Source organism: Falco peregrinus, chromosome 7 (genome assembly GCF_023634155.1).
Source record: "Falco peregrinus isolate bFalPer1 chromosome 7, bFalPer1.pri, whole genome shotgun sequence".
NCBI classification, from domain to species: domain Eukaryota; kingdom Metazoa; phylum Chordata; class Aves; order Falconiformes; family Falconidae; genus Falco; species Falco peregrinus.
In genome coordinates, this window is record NC_073727.1 from 30,627,803 (window position 1) to 30,651,471 (window position 23,669).

A 23,669-nucleotide genomic window follows, 5' to 3' on the forward strand; every position below is an offset into this window, starting at 1 on the left:
AGAGCTAGAAAACAGATATGTAAAATAATAAATCTGCTGGAAAATGATGTTTCTAAGGGGACCAAAACTGACTGTGCATTTAGGTCAAATCTTCTTAGTAGCTTTGGCTGCTAAAAAAAAAAAAGACATCATATATTTATTTCAGTGTCTTCAAATCAAATGCTTCATTTCAGACATACTGAAACATTCTATTTTGACCCTTTTAAGCAAAGGGTTTGATCTTTTGCTTAAAGAAAGTAATTTTAAATGTTAAGCTAATTTTAAAAGCTGAAAGAAAAAAGTAAAGTAGAAAGGAATCAAATAATCTGGAAAAGTAATAAATTGTTATGCAGAACTACAAACAATTTTTTCTGATTGGCTGTAACGAAACTGTTTACATATTCTACCAAACCTGTTGAAAATTCTTTTTCTCCCACAGGTTTGCATTTCTATTCAGCTCCGGCCAAAAAAAAGAGATAAAATCCATTACTTTTCCAACTGTTCTGGCATCTTTTTTTCCCAGCTCAGTATCGGTGCAACTCAACAACCTTTGCAAAATACATCTTACACTAGAGAGAGCTGCAGCACTGTTGTCAGGATGTATGATATGATCATCTCTGTGAATACTGAAGAGACAAGAGTCTGGATGGAGGAAAAAGCACCTTCATTCTGATTATATTAGACCGCTTGACAAACTAACTATCTGCCTCTTTGAATCAGCTTCACTCTATTAGTAACAGTGTGTAAAACTACTATTAGAAGCAGCTCAGCCATCAGAAACAGACACAGTGGTGCTCAGGATAAATGGTAAGGAAGGAAAAATGTTTTAATGAATTTGTTGCAAAAGGATAAGTTATACAATCAAATTCCTACAATGCTAAAATTCAGATAAAGTACTTAATCTTTTACTTTCCTCAGTGAACCCAGGGTAATCATCCATTATTAAACACTGCACGTTCTCAATTCCTGAATCCTTTGAACTCCTAGATGCCCTGTCTGTATGGGTATGAGTGTGCTAAGATTGCATTCTTATACCTATCATAGGCAAAAACTCTTGTTCCTCACTTCAGTCCAAGTCTGACATGCAGATCCCCTTGGCCCCGTGCCAGGTAGTCACCTGCCGCTCCCACCAAGAAAAGTGCACCACCTTCTCTGCATTCCCATTTGATGTGAGAATGGGAAGTGACACTCCGAGGTGAGAATCCTGAAGGTAATCAGAACCCCGCATCCACTTAAAAGGTAACATTATCATTGGAAAATTTGGGTGGAAAAAAGCCTACAGATCATTTAGCTCATTGCTTTTTTCCTTCAGCAGCCAGCCTTTTGGTTGTACAGGACATAAACCAAACTACATGGGCAGATGTTCTTTTGATCCAGCTGGACCACGCCAGGATAACCACCCCTTGTTCTTCATCAGTTTCCCTCCAGTTCAATGATGGACTGATTTGTGAGTCTGCTGCCTACTTCCATCAATGATCAGTCAGACTTGCTTTTATCAGTTATTAAAACTATGTGATCAAACATGGCTAATTTTGCCTGAAGTTGATGAAAGAATATTCAGACAAAACATCACTGTGAGAGGAATGGTCAGCTCCAGCAACAGGCTGATAATAGGAGCAGGAATGTCTTAAAGACACCACCATTCATGCAGCGACCATCTGCCCCTTGCTGTACTCCAAATACTTCCCTGTAGCTTATGAAATAATCATACTTGGAGAAAAAATAACTCTGTTTTCATACTGAAGGCCTGAATGATGCAAATGCATCCTAGAACACTAGGGGGAAAGTTTAAAATCACTCCTTCTTTTATAGGTACAGGGAAATGCTCAACATTTCAAATTTTATTACAGCACTGAGGCCATACTGAGGCCATCCTTTTACATCACATACTCAGCAGTTGTGTACAAGCTCCTTAACACCTGAATAGACAGCAAGCCTTTTTCTTTTTTTTTTTTTTTTTTCCCTACAAACCTTGAGAGAATAGCATTATGAGAGCCACAGGCTAATTATATTTCTGAGGTACGTCTTTTAATGACAATATTCTTAATGAAACTTACTTACTGGGACAAAACACAGGCCTATTCAAGAACTATGATTCTTCCAAGTTCAAGCTGCCAAAAGCCTGAATGATCATATAGCACTCCAGCATGGGGCAGGGGAGAAAAACAGAGGTCACCAGTTCCTGGATTTGCAGACTATTGCTCCAAATAGTTACAATCAGAAATGATCAGAAGGGACCGTGTCACCACTGATCCAGTTCCCTACAACAGGCAAAACAGGCTTTTTAACCCCTAAACTTGCACTCCACACCTACCACACCTCCAAGCTACTAAAAACTTCCTAATAATAAGGAACAATGGCCTAACAACTTGCAGTGAAAAAAGGACAAACCTCTCTATTAACTATCATGCCTTCCAACAGTTCATTCCATTTTTTAAAAAAATACTTTTATAAAAATTAGTTAAGCATAACATTTGACAATTTCAGATGAAGTTGTTACAAGATAAAATTTAGATTTTGCCTCTTCTAGGACATGGCTGGAACAAGACCATGAGTCAACTGACACAGCAAGAAGAAAGTCAACCTGCAAGGAAATCTAGAAACTATGTATCTTACTCTAAAACTTTTTTTTTTTCTTTAGACCCTCTGGCTAGAAGAGAAATAACACGAGAGCTGCTTCTGATTTGAGGAGTCTTTTTGCTTGGGTGTAAGTCCTGATCCAGCAACTAATGCCAACTATTGCACAATCACTGTCAGGGATGGCCACAGCTTTTTTTTCCAGGTTGGTCTACACAATTCCGTTTTCTGTTCTGTTTAATAAACACTAGCCATCTGCTACCAGTTCAAACACTAAAAATGCAAGAATTGAACCTGCTCCTTCCCATGATGCCCCAGTAGTTTGTTGCAGGGGGAAGAAATGCGGCAGTGCTGACTGGGAGATGTCTGCAGGGCGCCTGGCTGCCACCCCCACCCCGCCACTCACCTGAGACCCTGGCGTGGAGGTTCTGTTTCATGCTGAGCTGCGGGAGGGCCGTGGCAGCCTGCAGCGCTGCCAGGGCAGCCCGGCGCAGTGCGCTGTCGAAAATGGGGAGGACCTCACTGGGGAAGGCATTGAAATACTCCCCGATCTCCATGTTGGTCTCAAAGAGTGTCAAGGCGTCGACGACAACGGCATAGTGTGCCTCGCTGTCGGCCTCCCTCAGGATGCCCAGGATGTCATCCGTGTGGTGCTCCAGCACGTAGGACTCAAACACCTGTCCGATGAGGTTCACCTGATCCGTGCTCAGCACCATGTTGTGTCTATGTGCAGGCAGGTGAGGTAAAGGGGTTGGTTACAGCATGAGGTTTTCCGGTACTGCACACGCCTGTCAGAAAACTTATTTTTCACTCAGGAAAGCCCATGGCAGAGCCAGGCAACGCGTAGGGCGGGGCTGGCGAGGGCGCGGCAAATGGACTTGGGCCACGGCACCAGGTTACAAGACGCCCCGGCCTGCCGGCCGCCCGGCGGGATGGCGGCCCCGCGCTCCCGCCGCCTGTCGCGGACGTCTCCCGCCAACCAACCGCCCGGCCCCGCCAGCCAATCAGCCCCGCCCCGCCTCCTGTCAGCCAGTCAGCCAGTCCCGCCCCGCCTCCCGCCAGCCAATCAGCCCCGCCCCGTCTCCCGTCAGCCAGTCAGCCAGCCCCGCCCCACCCCGCCTCGCCTCCCGCCAGCCAGTCAGCCAGCCCCGCCCCGCCTCCCGCCAGCCAATCAGCCCCGCCCCGCCTCCCGCCAGCCAATCAGCCCCGCCCCGCCTCCCATCAGTCACTCAGTCACTGAGCCGTGTCGCGGTGCCGCGCTGCTCACGCCGCCCGGGCAGGCAGGGTGGCAGGGAGCGGGCGGGGCTCCTCTCCATCCTCCGTAAAGGCCAGAAAGTGGAAGTTTTGGCGGGGGATGAGGGGAGGCAGCAGCAGTTGGTCCCGCCTCACGCCACCCTAGGCGGCGGCGGCGGCGGCGGCAAGCGCGGAGCTCTCCGCAGCGCGGAGACGGGCCTCCCGCCGCCGCTGGCACGGCAAGTTTTGAACGCGGGCGGGCGCGGCGCTGCGCGGCGAGACGGGGGTGGCCCGGGCCGGCAACGCGGTGCCTCGGCCGCCAGCCAGCGGGGAGCTGCCTCAGGCGAGTCCTGTACCGCTTCGCTTCCGGGCAGCTGGGGCTGCGGGTGCGCTTCCAGCGCCCGCTCCGCAGGCCCCGCCGGAGCGTGTGTGCGGGGCCACCCCCGTACCCGCCGGGCGGAGCCGGGCAGCGTTCCGCGGTCGCCTCGCTCTCCCTCGGTACCTGCAGCCGGGCCGCCGCCGCAGCTCCCTCACCCGGCAGGAGAAGCCATCCCGTCCCCGCCCCCTCCGCGCCGCCCCGGGCCCGGCGGCTCCCGAGCGGGGCGGGGAGCGGCCGCGGAGCCGTCAGCCCGCGGGCTCGGGCCCGGGCGGGGGTTGAGGGTGGCGCTGCCGTCGGGCGCCTCAGCGGCGGTGTGGGGCCGCAGGGCCGCCGCGGCTGCCGGAGGGCCGCTCCTCCCAGGCGCAGCTGGGGGCGGCGGGCCCGGCTCCCTGCGGGGAGAGGGGGGCGCGCCCTGGGTGCCCGGCTGCGCTGCCTCGGGAACAGAAGATACACCGACGAGTTCTTGGTTCAAGGGTGCTGCACGCTGTTTGCCTAAATGTTACTGTGTCCCCGTGTACAACACGGGAGGATTGCAAGTGGAGGGCGGGGGTTTTCATACAGCCAGAAAATAGGGCTTGCTGGAGGCTCTAAAGCAGGGCTCCTCAAACTACGGCCCGCGGGCTGGATACGGCCCCCCAGGGTCCTCAATCCGGCCCCCGGTATTTACAGACCCCCCCGCCCCCCCCCCCCCCCCCCCCCCCGGGGTTGGGGGGGAAACCAAGCAGCCGCAGATGGCTGCCTGCCACTGCATCCGCGCGCCGGCCCCCTGGTTAAAAAGCTTGAGGACCCCAACCTAAAGCTTTCACTTTTCCCCAGATTTATAGTGTGTTGAATAGTTTTGTTTCTGTAGTTCTTTTCTCTGAGCGTGTATTGCAGCCCAGTGACATGCTTTAACTATTTGAAATATTTTCTCGTTTAAACAGTTAATTCTGTTTCAAAATTGATTTCCAGCATAAGGAGTGAAACTAGATCCCAGTTTCTCCAGCAGTACACCTGTGTCTTTCCTCTTTACAGTGTGTTTGTGCTCTTCCAACAAGCGCTGTGCCTGTGTGTGGAATTCTGCCCCATTGAGTTCAGTGTAAGCAGACTGTCTTCTAAATTACTACATCTATTTTCTCAGTATCACTGATAATGTATTTTAATATCTTTTTCATCTATCTCTTCAAGTCCTGTGATATCCCAGAGAATAACTTCATGTCCACTTAAGTGTTGAAGGATCTTAAGACTTATCTACTGAGCTTGTCGTTCTGAGGACCCCCCACTGCTGGCTTGTATTAATGATGAATTATTGATATGCAATCAGATAAAAAAATCACTGCCTATGTAAGATCTTAACCAAAAAGTATACCATACTATCACCAAGGTATCAGAACTGTGCCAATAGTTGTATTATACAAAGATATCGGAAGAAATGTACAAAATTTTGGAGTTGTTGGAGGGGAAAATCAATGCAGAAAAATATCCTTTAGATCCCTTATTTTCAAGTTTATGATGTATGGTTTCAGTATGTAAAGAAACTGCCTTACCTGTCTTAATTAAACTAAGTTAATTAAACTTGAATGCCTAATGTATTTTTCCCAATAATTTTTAAATATGTGATCTTAATGAATAAGAAAGCTACAGCAGTTACTTCACAGCAGTTCACTATATTAACTCTCTTTTCATCCATGAGTTGATCGCAGGAACGTTCGGCCAGCAGAGAAGGGAAGAGTCTTGAACTGTTTGGGCAAAAATCTTGGGTGGAATGGAACTGCTGGTGCTTTAAATCGCAAATCACATTTCTCTGAATTGCTACTCCACAAGCTATTAGAAGAGGATTCCAGCATATGACTCTTGTCTGGTAAATCAGTGGGTAGAACTTCAGTTCTCTGTCCTGCATTGTTTGCAAATACAAGCTTTTTGTAGTATTTGTAGATGTTGCTTAAATTATCACCTGAAGGAAACAGTGTTTTCAATAGTCTAAGACTGCTTCAGGCAGTTAAAAAATTTCCTCTTTATAACCCCTTTATGTTTCTAGAAGCAAAAACCATTTTGCTTTATAAAGTGGTCTTATTCTAGCAAATTGAATGCATGTGGCTGTAAAAGCACTGCTGAGATCTGCACCTAATATATGAAGGTGAAAATTCAAAACTGTTCCTGGTAAAGGTTATCCTGGGTGGAGGGTCGGGCCAGCCCTGTCTCTGTGATATGCTTTCAGTGTCAGCTTCAGTCAGTTTATGGTGCTGTCTTGCAAGGTACAAAACCCGCCTGCTTTTTTCTAACAACGAGACAGCTATTTCTACACATTTGTTAGATCAGCACAGTAACTTGGCTTCTAGTATGGCAGAGCTGTAATCTTTGATTTCCTGGAGATGTCTCTGTGCTTCCTCAGACTGTGCATTTTGTAGCCTAAACTAGAGCAACAGGATGAAAAAGAATGCAGTAGCCTGCAACTGGAGCAGCTAATTACAACTACAGAGCAAGTAACTGATATTGGTGCGTAAAGGATGGAATTAAGGTAGTGGTTCCTACAAGAGTAAAACTAATGTATCATTTTATTATTATCTAATAATAACTAGTAACACTTATGTGCATAGCTGAGTAGTAAAGAAATGTTTGCTCAAAAAGAAGTCATCAAAAATATTATGCCCATTTGAAAATAAATGAGGTGGCCCCTTTTGAAATTGTTGGGCAAAGCAGGACAAGAAAACGTAATCGTCTGGAACAAGTGGATGGGCACAGTGTTGGCAGTTACCGGCCTGAAAAGCTCTCTTGTCCTGGGCTCAATGCTTTCCTGGTTTTCTCTGCTTTCCACTTTGACTGGGCTCTCTTACATAAGCTGATATTACTCTGATTTCAGGTCACTTCTGATAGTGTTGTGTGGTTGTGAAGAAAAAGATGAAGGCTAATAACTCCTCTGTTTTTCAATTTTACAGAGCATTGCATGTGCCCTCAGTCAGGGAATGTCCCAGGGAAGTGTAAGCTCTGCTCGCCATTGCTGTGGTCCGGGTGGCTGGTAACATCCCGCTCAGCGTGCAGCTGGGACGCTGCTGGCAAGGCTGTGCACGTGCTGAGAAGGGCTCGTGTATCCCACAGGTTAGGTAAAGGTGTAGGCCAAGTGGTGTGAATATGGTTGGGTGTTCACCTGACCCTAAAACTTGGGCTTCAGTCTCTACCCTAAGGCATGTCAGTTGCCATCCATCACCTGGGCTGCCTGTGGTGTTTACAGCCTGAGGTGTGCTGGCTCTCCTTTGTGCCCAGCCATCACGCTGATGGTCTGTAACTGAAGTTAAACAGCTATAGTTCCAGGTAAAGACTCAGCTGCTCTCGAAACTCTTCTATCAATCTGTCAGGTTAAACATGGAAGACCTGTTAACTTCCAAGAGTACTCACTGTCATAATGAAGCCAGATTTTGGTAGTCATTATTGAATTACGCTTTTATTATCTCAAGCTTGGCTCTTCCTGTTCCCTAGCAACACTGCTATCAGTGCTGCTGGCAGCAGCTTCTTTGTTGTGTTCAGCCAGCTGTTTATTGTGAACAGGCCTCTATACCATGCTTAACTGAAAATAACTGAGTTGCCTCAGTAACAGGCAATTTTATAAACTCATCCTTAGGGCTATGCAGGACTCCAGAGTGGATCAGTAGTTCACCTACGAGGTGAACGAGGTCTGTCCCACCACCTAGGAACTTGCAGTGCAATTTGTACGGTCAACAAAGCTTGAGTCATCTAATTGTGTATGTGCTTCAGAATGATAAATATTAATGCAGTTCTGCAGTAAAAGAGCCCATCGTTAAGTCCAATAACAAGTTCTATTATGAACTTGAGTTCAGTGGTCAGGCATGACAAAGAGGAAAAGTTCTCATTCAGCTTGACTGCCTGGTTTTGTTACATGATCCCAGTACTATCCACAGGTACTTCCAATTACTGTAGCGTATCTAAAGAAATGGATGCTTATTTATGTGACCAAAATACTCTGCGAAGTAAGTTAGCTTTATAACTGCAAGCTGATTTCTGTAATTCATTGCACATGGAAATGAGTCATATTTCCATTGAAAGATTTTGCCAGGGAATGTATACATAAGTAAAACTGATACGATGCCCAACATGCAAAAGTAGCTAAACAACAATATGACAAATTAGGGATTCGCCTTCATTACAGTAGAAGAAGGTTTAGTATTTGCCTATGACGAACAGTAACGGTACTGTATTGGACTGCATTGAACATGCCAGGAAAAAAGCACCACAGCACCTGTAAGGAAAGGAAGTTGTATCTTTCAAAGCTGATACATTTTTTGCAAACATTGCTGTAACAAAAAATAAATCCAAGTCAAGCTAGGGTTCCTCACACACAAATTTAGGCATCTGAGGCACTTAAACTTGCTGTTGCTCTACAGTTTTCATGCAATCGAGAGAGAAGTGGGCTGCTTCACCCTTGAAGGGGAGGTTGAAGATCGCTCTTTTCTTAAGTGATGTGACTCATTTCCCTTCTAAGGGACGTAAATAACAGCAAAGGAGGAAAACTAGGGGTTTAATTTTGTCAATTCAGAATTAGTGAAATTTACCTGTGGATAGCACTGGGACCATGTAACAAAATTCACATATAGCTTAAAATAAACCTTAAACAAGCAAGGGATTTCTCTGGCATCATGGTCAGGTCTGACTTCTAATATTATGAGTGAAGTTTCCTGATACTCATTACCAATTCCTTATGTCCTATAGTTTTTAAATAGAGTTCCAGAGTAAGACTAAAACTGGAAAAAAAGTGAATGGCCATTAGTCAAAAGGTAATATTGGGATTTTCTAGCTATGACTACTGGAATAGTGTATGTGTTAACAATTTACAGAAAAGAAAGGACCCCAGTTTTTTCCAGCTGCCACACCAGAAAGGCAAGTACTGCAACATCAGCTGTTGCTCAGAATCCCTCCAAGTTCAGTTACAGGAATGGAAGCATTTCCAACTCCCCAAGAGACTGCTGCTTTCAGTTTTGGAATGCAGCTCATCAAAGGAGGTCGTTTGTGGAGAGTTTTCTAATGTCAAGAAAGTTTAGGTCCAGAGACTACCTACATCAAGAGTGAAAAAATTATATTCTGCTTTAAGAATGAAAGCAAAGATTCTTGCAGCAATACATAAAACATTTAGGAAGAAAAGATGATAGTATAGCCTAAAACCAACAAAAACCCACACCCAAAATATTCTACATTCTTCAGTTTTAGCATACATATTCTTCGTCTTTAAAGTGATCAAAGATTACAAATCTAAGACATTTAATTCAAATGTGTACATGTTAAAGGGAGAACTACTCAAACCAGTTAGAAAATAAAGTTTTTTTCTTCAAAAATAACAGATCATTGGAAAAACAGAATTGAAAATTTATTTAGACTAAATTAGTATGTTAAAAATTCTATAATATTGACCCGTATAATTTATTGTCAGTACATCTCATAGGACGAATATTTTCCTTGGAGTCTCAGGTAAATAGAGTACACAGATGCTGAAGTAACTAAATAAAAATGCAGATGAGAGATGTCAATCTGATAAAGCTTTTTCTACATTGGCACCGATTGCAGCTTGGTTTTTACACATTTGGGGGTGGTTTCCCCCCGAAGTATACCTGCTGGGTACAACTCCTACTGCGGAGAAAGCGCCATGCAGTTCTGGGGACGCAGTTGTTCCTTGTGCTGTGAGATGGTATCAGATGGGTCAGCTAGAGCATGTTTCTGCTCACCTGGAAAATTCACTGGCATTCGAACTCTTCTCACAGAAGTAAATGGAGCAATCTAGACTGAAGGGCCGAATCTGGCCTTAAGACTGGTTATTATGATGACATACTGATGAGATGCAGGATTCTTCTGCATTTTGTCCCTGTTATCCAGTATAGCCTGTTACCTCCTCCTTCCATAGGAAAACATAGTAAGGATTGAAACATTACATTCTTTATTGTTTGTTCTTTGACCTTTTATTGTTTTTTCTGAATAAAACTAAAGGGTTGGGGGAATTAGTTACACTAAGTGCTGATAATGAGATCTAATGTGTCAAGAGTGCAGAGAGCCGTAAGATTTTTGTAGTTGTAAATTTGTAAATAATACTATGCAACTTCATGCTAATTCTGTACCTTCTCACTCAGAGTTGTCTGTTGAGCTAGGAAAGACTGCACATGTGTGAGCAGAGACGTTGCAGAACTCTTTGCACAACTGGACTCTAGCTTTTTCCAGAATAGCAGATACTGCAAAGATCAGGAACACAATGGCATTGTGATAATGCTAGTTTGTCTATTAATCCCAAATGCCAGATACTAACTTTTTTAAGGAATATGTCTTACAGAGTACTCAGTGCCATTTGGTAGGAAATAGTTTTTTTCCTAGTTTGTTCTGGTTGGTTTTGGGCTTTTTTTTGTATGGCTGTTTTTTGTTTTTAAGAGACTGATTTAGTAGTGGAACAGCTGTTCACTGTGGCAGACCTGGTAACCGAGTGCTTCTTAACTTCCTTCTCCCTTCTAAAAGACAAATGTCTACTAGCAAAAAACCAATGGACACACCTTTTACTGAAAAGGCAAAGTAAATGCAGATATTATGCTCTTTGGATTACTGTTTAGTTATTCCATATGTAAAAATGTACAACGGAAGCAGAGGATGGGAGAAAAAGGCTGAGCCCTTGCAAAGCATGCAAGAAAAAATACGCAACACTCACTTTAGAACATGATAACAAAATGAGCTAGTGTATTTTATTTTGGGTAACAGCCAAGAAATCTGACATTTTGCCCAATATGGCTTTCTTCTAAAATTAAAAAGTTGCATATACCTACAGTTGAGTCCACCAGCTACAGAAAATCTGCTGTGTACATCTTTAATCCATGGCAGCATCACAAGAATACAGCTTTCAGTGGAGTTTTCAAGCTGAATTATAAGATAGAAGTTTTAAAATGTTCATTTAGAAGATTTTGTATTGTTTATATGAAAACATACAAATTTTTCATTTATACATATGCTACATATAAAACTTGTAATTAGCAAGTATATTCATCTGGGTATTTACCTTTGTGCATATAGCGAAAAAAGGATGTAGTTAGGGCTTCGGATGAAATATTAAAGTTCAGGACCTTTGTATATGCTAACTAAAACCTTATTCAAATAACTCTTTTAACATTTTTTTCCTGCTTTTAAAAGATAAGAGATTCAGCTTAAAAATACATTCATAAAACAAAGAGACAATTTTCTCCCTGAGACTACCAGTGTGAGTTACTTTGTGGTAATCTTTGAATGAAAAAATATAAAAAGGACAACAAGCTTTAGTTTTCTATATGCTGCAGCAAACTTCTCGAGCAACACTGGCATCAGAAAAGGTGTAGATGGAGAATTATGCTCACTGGCTGAAAAAACATTCTCAGGTATCGCTTTCAGAAGAAGAAAAAAATGTTAATGTAGACAAGGGAAGGTAATTAAGTTTTAATGAATGATCTGTATCTGTAGTATGTATAAATGGGAAAAAGTTGGGTGGTTGATGGTGGTTTTTTTCATTTCAGACATGAATTTTATCCAAAGCAGGACTATATGCTCAAAATGTAGATTATTGATTTATGTAGAGGTACTTGGTATAGTGTTCTAAATGTTTTGAACATTTGTTTTTGTTAATATTCATAAAAGAAATACATAACTTGTGGGAACAGTTTCTGCTTAAATCCCTTGATAAAATATTTGATTATAACTAGATGGCAAAGTCTCATGAGGAACAAGTAAGGAGTCAACCCCCCTCCCCAGTGAACAGCTCCTCATTTGTGGCTTTTTTCATCCTCTTGTCAAAAATCACTCTGCTCTGAAGGCTGGCAGCTACACCGGTTTTGATTGACTTCACCTTCTTCCTTTTAATTGTTAGAAAGAAAAGTTTTTAAACTACAAAGTAACATAAATAGAACTGGGATGCATTAAACATATCCTGGCCAAATTGGAGAGAAAGTGAAATATATATACTTTTTCTTTCTACAGTTTAAATTTTATTTATAGTAACCATGCAATTACGTTATTTTTGGAGGAGAAGCCTTATCTGAAATCAAAGAAAACACATTTATAGGAAAAAGGGGGAAAGCATTATGTTTGTTCTACCAAAATTTATTATGTAGTAATTACAAAGTTTAAAGATTCTTCCATTTTAAATAAAAATAATAATTATAATTACACACATTATATTAGTACCATGTCAAGTGATTCCAACAAATATAACATGAAATACAGTGCAGTTTCAAATCAGAGAGACAAATACTTTCTCATTCACAGTGTTTGACAAATTACAGGAAAGCTTGTTCACATGAGGGTTTACTTAAGGTCATGCTCCTATAAACAGTCCACATCACGCTGTGCCACAAAGACAAATCATCTCTCAGAACGTGAAGTATCGGGCAAACCATTCCTGGCGTTGTGGATCTGGTGAAGCCACTGGTGAAGCATCAGTCTGAGGAGGGCTAAATTCACAGAAAGAAAAAAAACACAACACAATTATCCCACAACTACACAAGAATGTGAGGAGGAAAAAAATTGCAGGGAATATTCAGTAAAGAACACACTGTTTTCTATGGACCAATTATTAGTGTAACTCAGGACATGATTTAATGTCTCCCTATAGAATCTGTGATCATCCACTCCATTGGAGAGCATCAGCAGCATGGACAAGTCAGTTCAGAAGCCACATTACAGGGTGGGCAAATAATATTTTGGAAAAGTTACTATAAAATTTCATAAACAGCTGTAGGTTTTCAGGAAGAATAAAAAGTTTTCTTGGAAAAGCGTGACTGTAGAAGGTCCTCTTTTAGCATCCTTTTCCTGTGGTAAAGTTAATTTTCAAAAATATGATGCCAGCATCATATTTGTAGACATGTGCTCACAAAGACTGGTTGGCAACTGAACAAAAATACACACTATTTTAATGACACCGATCACAAATATCACTTGCATTGTTGTTCATGCACACATTTAAAATATGCTAATATACTAGAAATAAAGAAACTGCTGCACTGCAAATAAGATTTGGTTCCCCCTTGAACACATAACATTCTCACAAAATGAGCAAGAGAGAATAATTTAAACTTATTTACACAATGAAGTCCCTTTATCAATTAAATTCAGTAATAAAATAATCCCTACTGTATTACCGCATAATACAGAGCACAAAACAATTTGGAATGGAAACTCCAGCATCACAGTTCATGAGTTCATGCACATGCGTGTTATAGGTATCTGAGCACACTCATGCACATCACATGCACAGGAAAAAAAAAAGCAAGATTACTTTTTTTAAAAAAGATTATTTTCTTGAAATAGATTGTTTTCCCTTATCTATTTTAGATTCTGTTATTTGTTTCCTTTTATAATTAGTAGTTGCTAGATACACGGTCTTTTGCATTAAGCTGAAAGAACGTAAACAACCAACTGTGGAACTGGTAATTATACATTGCTTTAAGTTGCCAACTTAGAAGTAAGAGATCAACACCTACTAAATACAGAGTACAGCAGCACTTCAGTGCATTTAATACGTAGGTGTAGAAAGCAAAAGATTAAAATCCTGCTTCTAAAATGCAATGGCATTGAAGTTATTCAATTCACTATATTATTTTGTGAAGTACTTGAGACTTCAGTGCTGGTTTTGATTACTGGAAGCTCAGCATTAAGGATCCAAGCATGCACATTTCCTGTTGCTGTAGTAAGGTTACCCCTATGAAACGATCTGATACACGTGAGGAAAGGGGAAACACAAAACGTTCACGTAGCACAGAGAATAGTTTTCTTACATAAAAACCATTATCACATAATACTGAATAAAAGAAATTCTGTGCTAGTATCAATTCCTAAATGACAATCAGTAAATAACACAAACATTTTAAACAATTGTTCATATATGTAAACAATTGGAAGCACATGAATTCTGTTAAAGTATCTAAAGAGGTTTTGAAAGTTCAAGACACGAAGAAGTGAGAGAATACTTCACATTTCAACAAGGTCTACAATAAAAAGGAATACTATAAAGAGGTTACAAATATAATGTAAAAATTAAGAATGGCACAAGAGTACTTGTACCTGTGAAAGGTTCATAAAGCAAGTGGGATTCAGCTCAGTAGGAATGCAAAATTTTCCTGAGTTAAGAGAAAAAAAAAAAAAAAAAAAAGATTGGTGAGGCAGTGCTCACCTCAAAAACGTCTTGGGCTCTTTGGGTGGCACTGGCTGTGGTAGTGGTTTGCTGCTGTTGAACTCAATATCGTGGATGGGTGAGTTAGGAATGGGGTCCAGGCGGTTGGGATGTCCATTGCCCACCACTCCGCTAGATTCCAGAGCACTTAGATTGGGGACACTCACAAACCTGTTTGTGGATTTATCGTTCTTCTTCTTTTGCTGCATTAAAAATAACAAATGTAAGGAAGGCTTCTTGCACCAGGACAGATGAGGACATTTGCAAATTTAAAAGTTTTATTGATGGCTGGTTTGGGTGGGTTTTTTTGAAGGAGAGCAACTGGGACATTTTTTACTATTGTAGTTTTATTATTTGCTTTGACCAGACCTGAACACCACAAATTTTCACAGAAAAATCAAATTTCTGATCAAGATGATTATGTTAATAAGACTTAGTTCAATAATCAATGAGTATATTATGAGAACTTCCAATACAGCATTTTGCTCTGTTTAAGACATTGGAGGTAGGAAATTTTCCACAAAACTGTCATTTAGACTGTTAAACCTTTCATGTTTGCTTAAATCTTTTTTTGATATCACTGAATGTCAAATGTAATTACAGCAAATTTCAATGATGAAAAAGTATCTCTCCAATAGGTTTCACCCCCTCACCGAGGCACATTTTGGTAACTGGAACATGCAACCCAGAAAAGCAGCTACATTTCTTTTAAAGCAATTACAGCCTCATAGTTAGTAAGCATTATAGCAGTACTGCTAAGGATGAAAAGATTATTGTGTAGGAGTTCAGCTTCTTTCATAAGGAAAGGCCAAGCTTTTAATGCTAATACAGCTACTGTTTCTAGACACCAGAGGGCACAACGGAACATTTTTCTTAGATAATCTCTATACTCCTACTGATAGTATTTCAAGGCACTCAAAAGTACTGAATAATTTTATTTTTATATCAGTATTATGCTCTCCATAACACATAACACAAAGAAATCTGTACTTATTCTCTCTGCTTTCCTAGATACTTTAATGTAGAAGGATGCTTCAAATAATTTTACAGCTTTTAAAAAGTAGTTGTGAGCCAGGATGCCAATGTGTATTTTCTGATTTCTATCAAATATTCCATGTTCAAAATAAAACATTAATATCTTAAAAGCCTTATTTCAAAAAACAGGATTTTAAAATTTCTGGATTAATTTATTCCCGTGAATTATGTATTATTTGAATATATAATAAATACTTTGATTCAATTACACACATGCAACCCTAACAAAGCAGCTAGGAGAAAAACCCTTTAAGGTCTTGGGAACTACACAAATTTGAACTAAATAAGGTGAAAGACAAGTGGATTCTCATGTTGTTTCTATATATTTTCCCACAGAATTCCACTTGAAACACAAGAGCTGCTCTATTCAAGGGTGGGCATGAGTTAAAACCGAGACAGACAAGAGTCCTGTTGTTTATTTGGACTCTTCTGTTTAGCTCCCTGCTAGCTTTGATTCCAGTGCCTGACCTCTCTAGGGTTGGGCGATGCAAATGCTACTAGTTGTAGCCCCACTGGTGGATGTGTTTGTCAAAATACAATCAAAACCCCTCAAAAATTTAACAGAAAACTATAATAGGAAAAAGTATCTTTTAAGCATCACAATGAAAGATCATTAGCAAAGGATTAAACTAAGGTTGCCCCATACACTTTACTACTTCTGTAGTAGCTGAAGAAGTAAGAAATAACATTAGGGTAGGAAAAATAGTTTGGTCAAAGTAATCAGCTGTATGTAAAATACCACTGCAAGGTAATAAACACTGTAATTAAAATGGTGTGTTAAACACCCTGTAGTTAAATCATAGTTTCATAGGTGGCTCATTTCTGGAAAATGTATATTATCCACATAAGTGCTTAGAAGAATACTACAATTTATATCTTCTTGTCTATAAAACAATCTATACTTCTGAAGCAGTCAAATCTGGAGAGACAAAATTTTGTGTATCGTTTCCATGAAATTCATGCAAAGTATTAAGAAACTTCAGATGTAACAATGTAATACTAAACAGATCCATTGCATAAATTACGAGAAGCTGTAATACATACTGCAATGGCTGTAATTTTGCATTAATATGCAAAGCCTCTAGTAACTCATAAATTCTGTCTTTTTATTACAAAAAAAAAAAAAAAAAAGGAGAATGAGATTTTCAGTTTCTTTACAATTCATTCTCCAATAACACTGTACGTGCTTTGACAAAATAAAGTAACATAGCCCACAACTCATGACATGAGAGACCAAAATGTTCTGGCATACAAGACAATTTAAAAAGTCTAAACAGTTTTAAGTGATAGATGCATATTATAAAAATATATGAATTATCACTATGGAAATCTGATGTTGAAGGACTTTTCCCAAACATTTCAGATTTCACACGAAACACAAGCTATATACACTCGATGGTTACATTTCACATCTTTATAAACAAGTTGTTCAGACAAGCTTCCAAAATTTTCAAACAACTTTTGTCACATAAAACCCAAGCATTCAAATTGTGTCTGGTAGTCCCAGTATTGTCTCTACTGGGCCTGAACTAAGTTCTTTTATGCAGTTATGCATAACATTTAGGCATCTTTTATATGATAAGCTTGTGAGAGCTGCCTGGGCTCCTGAAAAACAGCAGAATGTTGACAATTTGTAGCAGAGTTTGTGCAGAAGTGGGAAATATGCTAATCTGATGTGGAACTACAGTAAGGTTTAGCTAAAAACACAGCCTGATCTCAAATAATGGAGCCAGACCTCCTCGTAAACAACGGAGCCTGAACCTTGATCACTGAAGCTCTCGGGCATCTGAGCTGCTCAGGTTGTGCCCCTTGGGTTACCCTTTGCTTCAGAACCTTCCTGAGTTCTGCCTCTACAGCTGGGACAAATCTCTTCCCTTTCCATGCAGATGAAATAACCTATGGCTTATCACAAGGAGGAAGCAAATGCCAGAGGACTCAGTCTTGCACCTGAAGTGGTGAAAAGAAATGGAATTAAGGTACCCTACTGCAGTCTACTCATGTTCCTCGTAAAGAATGCTGCTTCCTTATGAAGTGACAGGGAGGCTACTACGCCTGCTTGTACAGTAGCTGCTGTACACTGGCTGCTATTCAGCCAGATGGAGAGATCTGGAAAAGGCTGCTGCTGAAGTATTTTCACTCGTATAGGTGGTGACAATGACTTAGAAGGCCAGAGACTGACTTCTGCCTCCTGCTCCCCCAGTCTGTACCTGGTTTGTCACTCCACTTCTCCAGTATTACTGTCTGCCTCCATTCAGACTCATTCCATACCTTTCTCATACTCCTCCTCTTCCCCTTTTTACCCTTATTCCCTTCCTTGAGTGTCCCCTCTTCCTCTATCTTTCTAATGCTCTTCCATCCTGGGCACCACCTGAAAAACGAAATTACCTTTGCACTTTCCAAAATAACCAAGAAAAATTATGAAACTAAAACTGGTTACAGGTGTCACTGTTCCCTATCATGTGCTACAGTCCTGCCCTCTGTGGGAAGGAACTGTGTTTTATGTCATACATGTCTAGCAAACTACAGCAACAGTATCATACGGTGGATCTCTCAACAACACAAAGGAAACAAATGTACACAAAAATAAGCAGGGACAAATGGAAAAATATGTTTCTTGTTTCAAATGTGTCTTTTTAGAGTGATATATGTGTACATAGAGACGCACACACACACACATTTCTTCTTTTTACTATATCCTAAGTTTAGATTTCCTTCACTTTAGCAATGAAGTCCATGGAACATACCTTCACCAATGGATTAATAACACCAACATTAGGGCTTGCATTAAACATTTTGTTGTAGTTAGTCTCCCTGTTAACTAGCTCCAGCTGATAGAACTTTTTGTCCTCCTAAAAAGAAGAACAAATAGAAACCTCTTTTTATGCATTTTCAATCAGTTAGTGGCCAAATCTGCCTATAAAATGATGTCAAATAAATTTATATTTAAGTTTTAAAAGAAACTGGTAAATTCTTAAAGTTGCATTTAATATTTAATGTTGTATATATTATTATATATAATACGTTAAATCATTTCTATTTATGCAGTTTTATTGCAGTTTTATGCTTCTGAGAGTGAGCGTAGCCCTAATGGATTATGCACTGGGAAAGACTCAGTATGGTTAACCTCTGATCTCTGATTAATTTGAATTTCCTCATTCCTTCTTGCTTCTGAATCAGGATCTAATCAAGACTAATCTGAGTCAGAGTATTGTGCTCTGAATTTGGGAAGCTCAGTGGATCAGGAAATTGGTCTTAGAAACCTTATAGAAGATATTGTGCCTTACACAGCTGGCTTATTCCAGGGCTGGAGAAAGGAGACATTTGATCAAGGTCATCATAAAATATTTTTTGTAATAATGCATTATGCTTGATTGTACAAAACTCTCTGTATCTAATTAGTTTTACTATTAGGAATCATTGGAACCACAGGAATAATGTGTTAAAGAATATGAATAACATGCTAGCAGGACTGGTTCTTTACATACACTTCAAACACTTTGAATTAGATTAACTTTTGTATCTGTCAAGATATTAAACCAAAAGAGCATAAAAGTCTTACAATCAGTTTCTTTATGAGTTGGTCCCGCTCTGCAATTAGGTCTTTCAGTTCTGAAATAAGTTGCAAGTCTTCTGGTCTTGATTCTCTGTTTTTATATTTTTCTTCCATTTCTTCTAAACTTTATAGGAAAGAAGAATATCCCCTTTAGCCTGATCCAGTATTAAGTGATGACTGAATAGTCACATATTTGATTAACACAAAAGAGAGCTCAGGGAGTAAAAATAGAAGATTACTTTCTTATCACCTTGAAGTGAATTATTTCTATGTTATTATTCAGCTTTAGCCAGTTAAAAAAAATTCAACAACAACCATAACCTTTGCTCCAGTAAGTAATAATCTGGGCAAAATTCTAAAAACTTGACATCCTTCCTGTGCATGCAGTACTAGGTGTTTGAAAAAAGGCCTCTTGGAAGTCAGACTGAAAATAAGGCATTCAAAACCATAGCATGGACAAGGAGAATTACAGAAGACAGCTAAGATTGATTCTTACACAAAATATAGGGACTACATTGCATTATATTTACTATCAATGTTAAATTTTAAAAGTTGGCCGTTCACTTTCTTGATGAGCAAAACAGTATGATTTTTCTTTTTATAGATGACTACTCTGAATAAAGATGCATGCTTGTGATACTGGAGAAACTGGATAGACAGACAAGGCTGGCACCATCTTCCTCAGTTCAGGTGGAACATACTGGAACAAAGATATCCAAAACATTGAAGACTAATAGGTAACTAATTCCTCTCCACAAAAGCAACTTAGTACCATTAGAGGTGAAATAAAGGAATGAGCTGCAAAAGAAGAGCAATAACACTTGGATATTAGGTTATCTGATTAAGAGAAATGTAACAATTAATAAACTTTGAAAAAAAATAGGAGGAAATTTGAAATGCCTGGTGGGAAAGCATTAAAGGAGAGAAGTGAAATAAGCCAACTGAGGCAAGAATTATACAAGGAACTGCATAAATAGCCTTGTTTCTTCTTAAATAACAAGTTTTGAAGACAGAGCTCTTTCAAATAACTGTCTCTTTGCAACATAAATATAATGCTCACGATATTAAATGTTGTTCCAAAGGAAACTACTACTACTACTTGTCTCACATATTTAGCCCTCGTGTAGGTTCGTGAATGGAGTTTCAGAACAGATTCAGGAAATTTAATAAATGTAATGAAAAAAAGAAATGAAAAAAAAAAACCAAACCCAAATGAACCCTGAGAAAAATCTATGGATTTAAGGTGTCTAAGTCAGCTCAAACTTAATTCCACAAGACACCTGGAAGTAGACAAAAGTTCTCACTTTAGGTAACTATTTTTCCTTGAGAAGCAGCTATGGGATTTTTACTTTGAGTTGCATCTGAAAAAACAGTTCATATTAAATTATATTTATAACCTTCAAATAACCTGTGCCTGATCTGAGATTATATAATGTATTTACATAAAACATGAACATGAACAACATGACTGTTTTTATTTGCAGAAAAGGCCTTTGACTCAGCAGAACAGAAATATGCTCAGATGGCTTAATTTTTGTGTATACATTTTATGCTGGGTTAAGCTATTGTATACAGATCCCCAGAGTACAGTACATAATTACGCACAGCTGTCATTTTATTTTCAGATATTTCAGAGAACTGTTTTTTTTTCTATTTCAAAGAGATAATATATAATTTAAAGACTCTAGTTGTAGAGCCTAATTAATGATATCCACTCTCAATTACTGTAAGATAGATTCTCCATTTCATAAATGTTCACAAGGCCATGCTTTAGGTGAGGCTGAACCTGAAAACAGCTACTTAAGAAATAGCTGCATAAACCTCTTTGGTTTGTTTCATTATTATTATTTTTTTACATAGTTCCCTCTTTTGACAGCTCCTTGCTTCTGTGTAAGCAGAGATGGGTAACGCATGGAAAGCCAGGTCGGGGCACCCTGGGCAATGCGTGCTCTCTTTAGGCCAGTGGCTGCTTCCTCACAGCTCTAAGTTGAACAAGAACCAGGAGCAGAGAACCAACTAAATTCAGAAAAATTCAGGACACTGAAAAACAAACAACTGCATGGGAGAAAAAGTTTGGGTAGACAGGTTCAAAACCTATTTCTGGTGGCTGCTCATAGGCATGTTTCTCGTACAAGATAAATGCAGTACAGAGGAGGTAGTTTACACCTGATTTAATGAATGGCCAAGAGTGTGCATGTAGACAATTACAAGGGAGTGAGAATTAGAATTTTATACCCATCTTACCTGAAGACAATTTCTGAGTGCTTATTATCAAGGAAGAATTAGATGCATTTGGGCTTTATCATCCATTTTTAATTGATATTTGCTTTAAAAAGTTTTCTATCATATAGATAGAACCAATTATTTTCTGTGCTGCAAAACCAAATCCCTCAGGGGCAACTTTGTGTCAGGAAGTCCTCAATGTGCTATGAAATCTCAGCCAGAAACCCTGACCAAATGGGTTACATCACACACAGAGATAGAGAATGATGTGGAAGATGGGAAAACACTGGCTAGATAGATGACACTGCTACACCACTTCTGCCCAGGGGTGGTCTAACCCCAGGTGGCATTTTGACTCAGAGAGACTCTAAGTATTCTGTTATCATAATGCTCATATAACCCATTTCAGACACTAATCTTCCTTATGTTAGCAAACGTGAAATTGTTTGTGTTGCTCATGTGCTATAATCGGACTTCTTAACAGCAAATATTGTACCATTTATAAACTTGTTGAAGAACCTGTTGTGTTCTCAGGAAAGATGTATTAAACTTTGAAAAAAACCATTGGAAATAATTTTCTCTAATTTTCTAAGAACTGCACAGATTTAATCTTTCCTAATTGAAATTTTTCCATCTCAAATCCCTAACAATTTATTTCACTATATTTCCCTAAAGCTTACAGAACTGTGTTGCCTAAAGAATGCAAGATTAGGCCCCATACGTGATAGAGGTTTCTGTACATCTGCATGTCTGCAATATCTGCAGAAACTTATGGACACCAGAATAAACTATTCACTCAAACGCAGCTACATACAATTTTTTTTAATGCAACAAAAACTTACGAAATTTGTAAAGCTGAATTAATTTCCTTGAGCAGCTCTTGGGTCTTATTAAAATCTGCCAGCATGCTTTGTTTCTCTCTGATGTGATCTGCTGTCAAGACATCCAGCTCTTTTTCATGTTTCTTGCTTAAATCTTGCTCATGCATCCTGTTTAATTTATTTTTTGTTAAAAAAAAGAGTTATTCTAAAATCAGACTCATTTGTTCGTCATGATTTTCTGCCATGCTTCTATAGGCTTTTACACAACATCAGACAACACAGAAGGAATTACTAATTCATCAAAACCCACTGTCCTCCAATCTTCTAGCTTATTTCAGGGAAAATCGATCTCCTTTAATGCTTTGTAAAATAAAAAAAACACATAATGAATTAAAAAAACCCAACAAACAAAAACCAACACTTGAGTGGACTGTTACTAAAATATGCCAAAATGTATTTCTGAAATGCAGCTTAACTATATGGTAATATTCACTAACTTTACTAGTAACGGTCATAGCTTTTTCTAAAGATGACTACATGATATATAACATCACTTGATTAAGAGGATAAATTAAAAGCTGCAAATGGTAAAATTTCTTATGTAAACCAATAAGTGAAACAATCCACATTTGAGCTTAGAGTGGAAAAATTCATACCTGATCTGTTGGTTGGATTCACTGCGTATCCTAAGAACTTCTTTCCCTTTAAACTCTAATTCCTTGGTCAATGCACTTATATTTTCATGAAGATGCAGAATCTCTTTGTCCAGTTCAGCTATATGATGGTCTCGGTGTCTCAGTTCATCTTGCAGATCTGATATTCGGCATAAAAATTCTTTCTCCTATAATATAAGTAGCAACACCAAAAAATATTTAAAACAGACTTGTATCTCAGAAGCACAATACTTGCTTTTGAAAGATAACAGCTAAGCAGATTTTTCCATTCAATAGATAATATTTTCAGGTTTTGATACTGAAAAATTATAATTAAAACTGAGGGGTTTTTGCTGTATACAAGTAAAGAAGGGGTTTTTTGCTGTATACAAGTAAAGAAGAAATCAAAACTATATAACAAACAATTTCCATTTGTGAGAAAAAATTAAAAAAAAAAGAAAACTTAAAGTTTGTGTAGCTCATCATATTTTCCTTTTGCCCACACATACAACAACAACCCAGACACTGCTAAGAACCAGGAGCTGGGTATTTAGCACTTTCTACCTCTTTAACATATGATATAGAGAAACATTTTCCCCTTTATAACCCCACACAATTGGAAAAAATTGCTCAAGTTGTATGCCCTGCACCAATGAACACCGTGATTCAGAAGTCTTTCTACCTTACATTTATAGAAGGGTCGTAAATATCTCACAGCAGAACACATGCTAAATAGTTTATATAATATTTATATTGTGTCCAGTAAATCAGTAGAAGTCATCCTTTTTACGTAAGAAATTCCAATGAAATTAACATCTGGGAAACTCATCTGGAACCCATCCCAATGGTTTTGATAATGATTCTCCTCAGTTTAGAAGATGTCTGTAATAAAATCAACCTTTTTCAGAGTTTTCCATTTCTATCTATTCCACTTCTTACAGTTTAACAATAATTAATGAGCCTACAGTTTGCACAGCTAGAAAATCAGCAGATATTTCTAAGTAGTTTTATGTATAATTGTGTTTTGTTTCTTCATGCATCCAGAAAATACAAATATATCCTG

The 23,669-nt window shown here is 39.4% G+C and overlaps 2 protein-coding genes and 1 long non-coding RNA gene across 13 annotated transcripts in view; 1 reads left to right on the top strand and 2 right to left on the bottom strand.

Annotated features, from left to right (window-relative positions):
- MCM9 (minichromosome maintenance 9 homologous recombination repair factor) overlaps positions 1–4,408 on the bottom strand; it is a 51,351-nt gene extending 46,943 nt beyond the window's left edge. Inside the window, exons 1-2 of one of the 2 annotated variants that reach the window (XM_055809890.1) lie at positions 4,292–4,408; positions 2,963–3,344 (exon numbers count right to left, since the gene is read on the bottom strand). In XM_055809890.1, the coding sequence (XP_055665865.1) occupies positions 2,963–3,272 (310 nt within the window). In that variant the 5' untranslated portion in view covers positions 3,273–3,344; positions 4,292–4,408. Of the gene's footprint in view, positions 1–2,962; positions 3,513–4,291 lie in introns of those variants that run through there. The other variant, XM_005235268.3, reaches the window with a different exon arrangement.
- A 6,499-nt stretch (positions 4,409–10,907) lies between these two features.
- FAM184A (family with sequence similarity 184 member A) overlaps positions 10,908–23,669 on the bottom strand; it is a 77,490-nt gene continuing 64,728 nt past the window's right edge. The window contains exons 13-18 of one of the 10 annotated variants that reach the window (XM_055809891.1): positions 22,610–22,794; positions 21,975–22,121; positions 18,916–19,033; positions 18,101–18,205; positions 14,322–14,524; positions 10,910–12,603 (exon numbers count right to left, since the gene is read on the bottom strand). In XM_055809891.1, the coding sequence (XP_055665866.1) occupies positions 12,522–12,603; positions 14,322–14,524; positions 18,101–18,205; positions 18,916–19,033; positions 21,975–22,121; positions 22,610–22,794 (840 nt within the window). In that variant the 3' untranslated portion in view covers positions 10,910–12,521. Of the gene's footprint in view, positions 12,604–14,321; positions 14,525–18,100; positions 18,206–18,915; positions 19,034–21,974; positions 22,122–22,609; positions 22,795–23,669 lie in introns of those variants that run through there. The other 9 variants (XM_055809892.1, XM_055809894.1, XM_055809896.1 and 6 more) reach the window with 9 other exon arrangements.
- LOC114011529 (uncharacterized) lies at positions 18,219–20,129 on the top strand. The gene is made up of 2 exons (XR_003553470.2): positions 18,219–18,686; positions 19,514–20,129. It is a non-coding gene; the product is annotated as an uncharacterized LOC114011529 (long non-coding RNA).